Source organism: Ostrea edulis, chromosome 3, assembly GCF_947568905.1.
Source record: "Ostrea edulis chromosome 3, xbOstEdul1.1, whole genome shotgun sequence".
In the NCBI taxonomy this organism is placed as follows: domain Eukaryota; kingdom Metazoa; phylum Mollusca; class Bivalvia; order Ostreida; family Ostreidae; genus Ostrea; species Ostrea edulis.
The window spans coordinates 91,876,123-91,887,253 of record NC_079166.1 but is presented as its reverse complement, the minus strand read 5'-3'; the positions used below and the strand labels follow the sequence as shown (position 1 = coordinate 91,887,253).

The 11,131-nt window shown below is 33.7% G+C and overlaps 1 protein-coding gene across 1 annotated transcript; it reads right to left on the bottom strand.

Annotated features, from left to right (window-relative positions):
- Positions 1-7,924: 7,924 nt before the first annotated feature.
- LOC125676961 (uncharacterized) lies at positions 7,925-10,438 on the bottom strand. The gene is made up of 5 exons (XM_048914852.2): positions 10,318-10,438; positions 9,591-9,718; positions 8,536-8,627; positions 8,092-8,298; positions 7,925-7,998 (listed from the first exon to the last, which is right to left on the bottom strand). Exons 2-5 carry the CDS (start codon positions 9,692-9,694, stop codon positions 7,961-7,963), a joined length of 441 nt encoding a protein of 146 aa, XP_048770809.2. The 5' UTR covers positions 9,695-9,718; positions 10,318-10,438; the 3' UTR covers positions 7,925-7,960.
- Positions 10,439-11,131: the final 693 nt, after the last annotated feature.

Genomic DNA, 11,131 nt, shown 5'->3' with positions numbered 1-11,131 from the left:
TCGTAATGTAAAACTTATACATATATATACATATATTTCCGGGAAATATTGCATCAATGACGTCACATTTACCCGCTATCATGACATAGTTTCCACACAGATATTGAAAATCCCATTTTCGCAATATGTCGATCAAATCAATTACCTCCGCATTTTATAAAAGACATTAAATAGATTGACATACAATTTTTTAAGGAATAAAAAGATAGAATCAAAAGGAACACATTGATCGGGGATATTAAAGGTGGTGGTGGGGGGGGGGGTAGGTGTAGTCGATAAAGAGTCTAAACTCAAAGCCTTGAAAGCAATGTGGATTCCACGCCTTATTACAAGTAATCATATCATAAAAAGATATGTAAAATGTTTCTGCAAAACTTTACATCTTTACATTGATTATTTAGCTAAGATTTCTGAAACATCAACTAACAATTATGGCATTCTTAAAACCTCGGTGTTTTATAAACACGTGTTTTCTTGTTTCAACCTCTGTTAAGACAATACAAACCAAACTCTTAACTCCACTGAAAAAATCCTTCTACAACCAATGAAAGGTGAAAAGAACGAACAGTGACCAATCTCATTACTCATAAAATTTCATTTTCTTTATTGCCTACACAAAATCCAAAAGAATTTCAATACAAAGTGTAAACTGTGTAGAAATGAAATATAAACACAAAACACCTCATTCTGTATTGTATCAATGTATAACTTATATGGAAGATCACAAGTATCTGTATTATCTTCACAATTACTTGGAAACATATTGTTGTTGGAGTTTATTTAGGTTATACTGAATTGATAAAGATATACATTTAACATCATTGTCAGTTATAATGAATTTAAATGTGAATTCAACAATTTTTAAGAATAAAATAAATATAAGGTATCACTTGATTTTTAAAAGCCAAAGTTACTAATATTAAATGTATTATCATAAAAGTATTATTTGAAAAAAAATGATTTCCCTGCCTGTAATCGAAAAAAACAATTGCCCTGTCAATGTGAATTACAGTCATTGTATAAAATTGCCAATTTTTAAGGCTTGTTTGCCCTTTGAATTATATTGTCATGTATGTTTAATACTGACTACTGTTACTTTTGGAAGACCATTGTCATTTGTAACTATGAAATTCATTGAATGAAGTATGAATTTAATTTTAGTCCAATAACCTAAATATAAAGGTACATTTAACATTTTTGTAGATGTTCTTGAAGAAAAGGGCATTATTTAAACCCTTAATATCTCATTTGATTTTTAAATGCCAGGCTCGATAATATGCTTTAATGATGTTTAGTAGTATATTTAGATATAAGTGTAAAAAAGAATTATTTTCTATCCTACTCATGAAAGATTTAATTCTTCGAATGTGTACTTTTTCTTCATTTCTGAAAATTAGGCATATTACGAATTTTTAAGAGTTGTCTACCTTATGATGTGTTGTATGTTTGATTATGACTTATGCCATTTGGGAAGGTCATTGTCAGTTGTAACTAAGGAATTCATTTCATGGTGTATAACTTCAATTTTAGTTTAATAACATAAATGTACATATAACATTTTTGAATACTTTTAAAATAAAAAGACATTATCTAAACCCCAATATCTCATTTGATTTTTGAAAGGCAAGCTTAATAAGATGCTTTAATAATGTTTAGTAGGCTATTGTGACATAAGTGTTAACAAAATTATAACCTAGTCTGCTTTTGGAAGATTTGACCTTTCAATTATGTATTATTATTTTTTCATTTCTGTGAAATTGACAATATGCCAAATTTTAAAAGTTGTCTGCCCTTTGATATGATGTGTGTTTGATTATGACATATCAATTTTGAAAGGCTATTGTCCGCCATTATTATCTAATTGTATTATTGATGATGTTTAATCTTAATTTTGGCTTAAAAACATTAATGTACACATAACCTTTTTGAAGATTTTTTTTAAACAGACATTATTTAAACCCTAATGTATCATATGATTTTTAAATGCCATACGCAATAATATGATGTAATGATGTTTAGTAGTCTATTTTGACAGTAGTATCAAAATGAATTATTTCCTATCCTGCTCTTGTAAGGTTTGATCCTTCCAATTTGTACTTTTTCTTCATTTCTGAAAAAAATTGCAATATGTCAATGTTTAGGAGTTGTCTGCCCTTTGATACGTTGTATGTTTCATGTTTGATTATGACTTATGCCGGGTTTTTTTTTTTTAGAAGAGATGTGTCTGTTGCAACTTTGAAATGCTTTTGTGAAAAACAAATTTAATTTCAGTGAAATAAATTACATTTGATTTTTTACCCTTTCTCTGGATTTTTATATATAATATTGATGAAAATATGCAAAATACAGATGGTGCTGCATATGGCGGCCATGTTGAAAATAGCATTTTTGGGGAAGATTTTTCAGTTGCTGTTTTGGATGTCTACCTATCCACCAAATTTCATCAAGATGTTGTAACCTATGATTTAGACAGTATTGCATGATTTTTTTCCTTGACAGGCTCTTAGCGTTATGAATTGTTTGACAGTAAAATGGATTTTTTTTTAAAACTACAGACTCAAAAGATTTTTTTTTATATGTCTATGTAGGTAAATATATCTTTACAAGTGAATTCTGATTTGTCAATGGCTGGATGGTTACCGCTAAAACAAATTATTCTGTGCATATGAAATGATATTCAAAAAATTGTATGTACATATGTACATATCGAATAACTTGAAGGAAAATGAGTGAATATAAAATAATCAAAGAAAAAAATCCGTTTCTGTACGGTTTGAACCCGGTACCTTTAGCGTATTAGAAAGGGTTCTCTACTACTAAGCTATCAGAAATTCTTAATGATGGTGGAATGTATTACATAGTGAGCATTGCATCTTACAAAGGCATATTGTGTCTTACATTTGTATAGAAAATTCGACTGTACACTACATGTAGTACACGAAACTACAATCTTTTGAGATGATAACTACTCCTACTGATCCCCAGTTAGGTATAATCTACTTTTTATCTAAGACAGGAAACGTGTGTGGGGAGGATACGTATATGTCTGCTATCATTGCACGAATATATTTAACGAAAGATGACATCGATTAAAACACATCATAGCGTAACTGTTGAAAGCATGGTAGTTTTTGAAACAAGGGAGGGGGTATCATATGTAGTCTCTCATACAATGCCATATACAACTTTCGTTATAATGTTCATGCTGTACAGTAATGTTAAATGTTGCTAATTTTGACTTAACAAATATGTAATTTTATCTGCATATGAAATTCCCAAAATGCGCCAACTCGGTGATATGGCATAAAATATGTTACTTGGTCTTAATTTTGGAACAAGGCGAAATGAATCAAAACTACTTTGTATATTTGCTAAACATAATATTGTGACTTAGTATGCTAAGTTCGGGTTCATTTCGTGAGCATGGATTTATCACGAAAACGCGAGTTTTTAGATGGAACCAAACTTAATTTTCTTATCCTATCCTATATATTTTTCTCGGCCATTTTTTTTTTCAAATCCAACAGGGACACCAATAGTCTCAGAACTGATCTGATGATATTTTCCTTAGCACTTGTCAGTAAATATCAGAATACAAACCACAGTATATACCCCCACGGATCTGCTACCTTGGCTTACTTATTTATGAAAGGTGAAGATAGAAAACAGTTATCAATCTCATACATTCCATAAGCAATACAAAATAGATAGTTGTGTGAACACGGACCCCTGGACACACCAGAGGTGGGGTCAGGAATATAGGAGTAAACATCCCCTATCGACCGGTCACACACGTCGTAATCCCTATATCTTGATCAGGTAATTTGCGAAATGCTGACTTCAATCGAAACTGTTGAAACCCCTGTACCTCCAACTTGTTTGTCAGTAGTTTGTCTCTATTTAAAAACTAACTATACGCAGAACAAGCTCTTGCGTATCGAATGAGTTCAGGAATATAAACACCATATGCAGGTGATAATGGAATATGTCTACATAAATATGGGAAGTTGACGATGGAGAAGTTGGAAATCATCACATTTGTCATACAGTTGAGTTGTCAGATTGCCGTTAATGTCGACTTTCAATGAAATATCTAAGTATAAGGCAGAAGTGGACGACTCTGTGGTGTCTTTTATTTCAATTCGAACTCACAGGAATATATTGAATTGACATATCAATGAAAGTTATAAATGTTGATAGACAAAACGACGTCGATATATCTAAATGTGAAATTGAAGACCACAGCAAGATATTTCTTCTTCTCGCGTATAAGTTTTGGAATAAATTCTGCTTCATATGAATAGAGAAACAGGTCAGCTAACACAGGAGCACAATTCATGCCCATGGAAACTCCAACAGACTGTTGTAAAACCTGATCACCAAAGACCACGAAGATATTGTCAATGAGGAACTCTAGCGGAATATTGCGGAATTTTGTAAGGAAAAACACAATGCTAACAGCAGCTTGGAGAAATATTTTATTCAATTTTATTCATATATATTATCAGATCCTGGAATAAGGTAAACGCTTAAGTTTCTTTTTTACAGTGATGTGATAACGTCACAATATTGAGGCTCTTGGAAAATGATGTGTTGCCAATGTTTTAAATAGTTGTAGTTTTATTTTCCTTTTACTAAATCGAACTTTTTATTATTCTTTCAAAGGGAAAGAAAAAAACTCTCTTTTACATAATGACTGAATTTCAAGTATATGAGGGTAGTTCATTACATTGTTAATCGAACTTAAGCATGCTAGCCACGAAGTTTTTGTAAATCGATGTTCAGCGCAAGTGTATAAATGAAAATGCGAAGATAAGGAACAGTGATCAATCTCATGACTCTTTTAAGAATTCCAAAATAAGGAGTTGGGCACATACGGACCTCTAAATATAACATAGGTGGGATCACGTGTCTGGGAGGAGTATGTCATCCCTGTTGACCGGTCACACCCACCGTGAGCCCCATATGTTGATAAGATAAAATGAGTAAGCCGTAGTCAAATCAAGTATGCACAGAAGGGCCTAAGAATTGATAAGAATCATGTCAGACAGCACTTGGCCCAATGCAATGTTGTATTGGCAAACTAGGTCGTTATAACGACCATAGAATTTGCGAAACGAGGAGTTTCAAACAAGACTGTTGAAACCCCTGTAACATTAACTTCTTTGTGCAAAGTCATAAACAGTGACCATTGCAGTAACTCGTATATTGACTAGTAGGAATTTGTGAATCTTAAGCATGTTGTCAAGTTATTCACATCGCAAACAGCGGATATAAAGAACGTGCTAAAGTTAACACGTTGTTATCTTTTATCGTATCTTGAATTTAAACACCAATAATAAAAACTCTCGGTTTTGTATTCTTCATAGGATTTATGAGATTCATAACATTTCATCATCTGCTCTTTTTCACATTCTGTGCCAATTAATTGCCGAAAGTTCAGAGCAGCCATTTTGTCTCCAAAGATAAAATCGTTTTAAAGGTGTTGCCCATAACTGAACGTAATATATGGTACAGAGGACACGCGTTTATAGATTTAAATGAACTGCGGAAGGTTTTACGACTTCTTCAAAATTAAAAAGTACCTAAATAAACATAAAGATAGACTACATCTGGATTGCGCTAGTACGTCTACGTCATACATTCCAGTAGGGAGAAAAAGTTACAGAGAGTATTCTGTATTTCCCTTTAAACATCTTCAAATGTACATAAAGTCATCAAATTGTCTGCAATATATTTACTAAAGAAATAGATTTTAGAAAATATTGTATGTTATGAACTCTGACGCTTCATGCGGCCATATATTGTGAAGCGCGTCAATAAGTAAGTACACGCGAACGAGATTCGAGACACAAAAGAATATGAATTGTATTCATATTTTAGATGATATGTAAACGTGTGGTAAGGTAACTTTGATTCTGTGTTTTTATTCATTATCACACACGTTCTAGGCGTTTATGAATAATAATACACGTGTGGATTCTACGAAACAAATAATTCTACAAGGAATAAAAAGTACTACTTCACACGTGACACTCAAAATACAATATGTAACCCACGAATCAGCTTCCTTGGTTTAACTGTTCATTCGGCAAATTCACACCAGAACAAATATATTCAAATGACTTAAGACATTCTGCATCACTAAATGATTTGAAACCAAAACTATCACGATTCCGTAGACTCGAGTTGAGTTAATTTTGTTTTTACAGATTAATCCCATTCTCTTCTCTCCTTTCACAACCTAAAATACAAAGGAAGGATTTAGATTATTTAGGAATGTTTCAAGACTCCAATGTGATGGGGATCATTGTATGTCTTATCCAATATTACCGAAGTCCGTTTTTACAAAGTCACCGATATCTAGAGGAAGAGCTTCTAGAACCTGCTTTAATATCTTTGTCGATTATACGGGGATCCCTCTGGCGAGTTAATATGAAGTAACTGTCGGTAAAATATGTTTGTTGGTGCATGACGGCAAATCCCTCCGTCGGGTTCGGATCAACATATTTAAATGTGATATTTCCGAAGGTCTCTTGTAAATTGAATATTCAAAATAGAAGAGTTATTTTCAAGAATAATCTTTAACTTATGTGGGGTCCTGGAGATTATAATTTACGTGGTGATTTCAAGAGTAGTTCGACTGTTCGACTGATTACCCTCTTCCTCTATGACGGTAGTACAAATGTAAGCTAGAACCGATGAAATTAGCAATAAATTACAAGATGACACGCTCTCGATGTAATATGTTGAGGTTTGACTTCAAGTACGTTTTCGGTGTTTATATTTTGTTATTCATTATTTCTATCAATTATATTTACTTATTTTAAACATTTAGCTGATCCGGGTTAGAATAGGTCCTCAGTACCCCTTGCTTGTCGTAAAAGCCGACTAAATGGGGCCGTCCGTCGGATGAGGCCGCAAAAACCAAGGTCCCGTGTCATAGCAGGTGTGGCACGATAAATATCCCTCCCTGCTCAATGGACCTAAGCGCCGAGCATAGGCTTAAATTTTGCAGCCCTTCAACGGCAGTGGTGACGTCTCCATATGAGTGAAATATTCTCCAGAGGGAAGTTAAACAATATTCAATCAATCAATCCTCCTTGTTACGATGTGTCTGGATATCAATGCCATAATTCACACATTAAATGTTGCTTTAATTTATCATGATATATCATTGTTGCGAAAGAACGACTGTTAGTCTATACCTCCTCCCAAAATACCACACTGTAATGAGTTCAGTAGTCGCTATAGTGGTACCAACATTTTTGAATTTTAATGTGACAATAAAATGTACTTTTATGCAAAATCATCACATCAGTTGATTATTATATAAATGCAATACTTTTATTTTCTCATGAATTTTTGGGGTTATCATACTTTCTTTAACTTTCCTAAACAAAATATACATATGTTGAGAAGCAAATTCCTTGTAATATGCAAATCTTTTGCTGTTTACCAAGGCCTTCCTTTAATTCTGTAAAAGGGGTTATAAAGACAAACAATGGACGCACTTTATAATGCAAGGTGAAGATATTTCCTCAAAACTGACGAAGAACAACAACGTACACCCACCCCCCAAATGAATAACATCACAATCCTTGCCACATACACATCTTCAATACCCTTACACACACTTTGTACAGTGAAAAGGTCATAGTTTGAAAATTGTTATTTTAATATATATGTTTTCCTCATGTCACTTTGTAATTCGTGTGGAGACACCAATGGCTACAACATCACTTCAGTTATCATGATATTTGCCTAAGCACTTATCAGTAAATATCAGAACTCAAAAATAACAACAGCGTGAACCCCCAACGGGTCCATTCCCTTGGTTTAGATACTGATTTAGCAAAATCACACTGGAACAAACGTATTCAAATTTTTCATTGTTATAGGATTTAAACAACCAATAGTTTAATGCTTTCGTACACTCAAGTTGACTTCAGTTTTGTTTTTACAGCTTAATTCCATTTTCTTCTCGCCTTTCGCAACCTAAAATAAAAAGTAAGAATTTGAATTATTTATGGATGTTTCAACATTCAAAATAGTGGTTTGTTCGTATGATTAATCCAATGGATGTATTACCGAAGTCCTTTGGGTTGACATAAAACTCCCCAATATCCAGATGAAGAGCTAAGAGAACCTGTTTGATAACTTTGACAAGGTTACGCGGTTCCCTCTGGCGACATGAGATGACGTAGCTGTCAGTGAAATGTGTCTGTCGATGCATGACAATAAATCCCTCCGTTGGATGAGGATCAACATATTGAAACGTGTTCCTCCCTAAAGTCTCTTGAAATTCAAAAATCAATATACAGGCGTTGTTTCTAAAAATGAACAATGGTTCATGTGAGGTCCTGAATATTATAATTTACGTAGTGGGTTCATAAACGTCCACCTCAATTTTGTCATTAGAATCATTGCGCCATCATTTTTCGTGATTGATACAGAATATTCAACAATAATTCTCATAAATTTCAGATGAAAAAATTGATTTGCATAGTCCAGACCTCCTGATAGCATACATACCATTTGTGGACATCCAGGTAATTAAACCCTCGGGTGAATCTGACTTTTTGGGTTGAAATACTACCGCTGTTGTCCGACACTCTTCCAGAGACCTAAAATAATGCACAGCCTTTCTGGTTCTTTTCAATAAACACGGTAAACGTTGTTCAGCAAATGTTTTTGAATTTTTAAAAAGCAGAACAAATATACATTGTGATAAAGGACATGCTGCACATGTCATTTAGATATGACGTTAAAAAGAAGGTTCCGTGTCTCAGCACGTTGAGGAATTCTCATTGCTTAAGAACTGATCATAGGTCGGATTTTGTGATACTTCAAAATATGTTTGTGGTGTTTAAATATGAGTGAGGGACATAAGACATTAATGCAAACAAAATTTTTAATTGTTTTCTTAAAAGTAGAAAAAAAATGAGTACATACACACTCAAACAAACACACACACACGCACACATACACACACAAACACACATACACACACAAACACACACACATACACACACAAACACACATACACACACACACGCCGCACGCACGTTCTCAATTTAACACCTCACCTCTTGTATGTTGCAAAAGGCGACTATATGGGGCTGTCCTTTGGATGATAAAGCAAAACCAAAGGTCCCGTGTCATAGCAGATGTTGCACGATAAAGATTCCTCCCTGCTCAAAGGTCATTAGCGCCGGGCATAGGACTCAATTTTGCAGCCCTTCACCGGCAATGGCGACGTATCAATTGTGAAAAATTCTCGAGCGGGGCGTTAAACAATAATCAATCAATCAATCAAGAGGGAATAATGAACAGTTACGGAGAGTCAAAGAGGACAATTTTGATATCTATCCATGCATAAATTGATTTTAGATTGATAATTTTAACGAAAATGCTGTTTTAACTCATTGCTTTATCTATATTTTGAACGTCTACCTCCAATCATTTATATTTTGAAGACTTATTGAAATTAACTCGCGCCAATTTGTTATGCTGCCTTTGTGACGTCAAAATAACAACGTTTGGTATGTAATATGCATTATGATATATGTATTGCGAAAAGATCTTACGAAATCCAACGATTAAGGATCTGAACTGATCTAATTCTTCCATCGCAAAGAACCACATAATCTACAAAGGTGTTATCTCTGATGGTGATATTCAAGGTGTCCATGTGATCATACCATCGCCCTGAGAGCTACAACAGAAACATTTGTATATCTCATTGACATAAATATATCATTCGCATTTTTGAGGGAATTTAAATGTTACATAAATAGCCTATTCTCTATACAAGTAAATACAACAGTACTGGGTTTTTGAAATATTAGAAGCACATTTTGGCATTTTGCGGTTGACAACACGCACCTGATCTTATCAGTGTTTACTAAACTTTCTTTCTTGTATCCCTTACGGGGATAAGGAGATCCATCAATGTTCGTTAACATTGCCTTTTCATATGCATTGTTATGATTTTATATATTCTGTGTAGATTTCATAAAGATTGGAAATATATACAAATGAGTTGATGAAATTTAGTTTGATAATTTTGTTTGTAGTGTTATCTACTTCTGGGTGTTAAAGATTTCGAGAATCTGTGCATTTGTACCATTATTATCCTTTACGTATCCTTTCCTCTTTACATTCAAACCTATAAATGCCACATATAAAAGTTTGGCAAAAGTTCTGGGTATATCAACTTGACACCAATTATTTCAAACACAAACATTAGCAAAATAATTCGTAACTGTAGACAGGACAAAACTTATTGATTACAAGAGATACTTTGTAGGGTACCTTTGTGTGATCCACACTCTTTGGATTTATATATTCTTCCTTGAAGATACCATAATCTGCAGATGATGACGTTTCGGAACATCGAATCAGAAATACGAACAGATATAAATTAAAAGTAAACATATCCAGGGCTATTTTCAAGATGATGTTGAAACCACAGATTCCCTTTGTTATATAATGGATCAGCTGGTATCATCTGTTTCTTTTATATCACTGATCTTATGACCCAAAACACTCAGCGGAAAATGCAATAAATCGACTAATAAATAACGGGAATTATGTAGATCAGTTTAGTAAAAATAAAACTGGAAATTCAAGATGTCTTGTAACATATCATCTAATGTAAAACTTATACGGTACCAATTTTGATGCACCAGATGCGCATTTCGACAATTAATGTCTCTTCAGTGATCTTATAAAATATTGATCAGGATTTTATTTTAAAAGAATGATCGACAAAATAGGGTTATCCATAGCAGGGGTAGCATTATATTATGTATGTTCCTAAAGAAGTATAAGGTACAGAATTATATGAACTGATAAATAATCATTTACTAATTTTGCATGAAAAATGTTACTTGAATCGTGCTTTGCATATTGAAGATATTGTAAGAGGCGACTAAATTGGGCGGTACTTCGGATGAGACCGCAAAAACCGAGGTCCCGTGTCACAGCAGGTGTGGCACAATAAAGACCCCTCCCTGCTCAAAGGCCATAAGCGCCGAGCATAGGACTAAATTTTGCAGCCCTTCACCGGCAATGGTGACGTCTCCATATGAGTGAAATATTCTCGAAAGGACGTTAAACAATATTC

What these genes read in the sequence shown, in the direction of transcription:
- LOC125676961 (XM_048914852.2), bottom strand. Translation starts at nt 9,694, where the DNA reads ATGGACACCTTGAATATCACCATCAGAGATAACACCTTTGTAGATTAT. An exon ending in ATCCTTAATCGTTGGATTTC is followed by an intron (nt 8,628 to 9,590) that starts GTAAGATCTTTT and finishes GCATTATTTTAG; the next exon opens with GTCTCTGGAAGAGTGTCGGA. An exon ending in TACCTGGATGTCCACAAATG is followed by an intron (nt 8,299 to 8,535) that starts GTATGTATGCTA and finishes TTGAATTTCAAG; the next exon opens with AGACTTTAGGGAGGAACACG.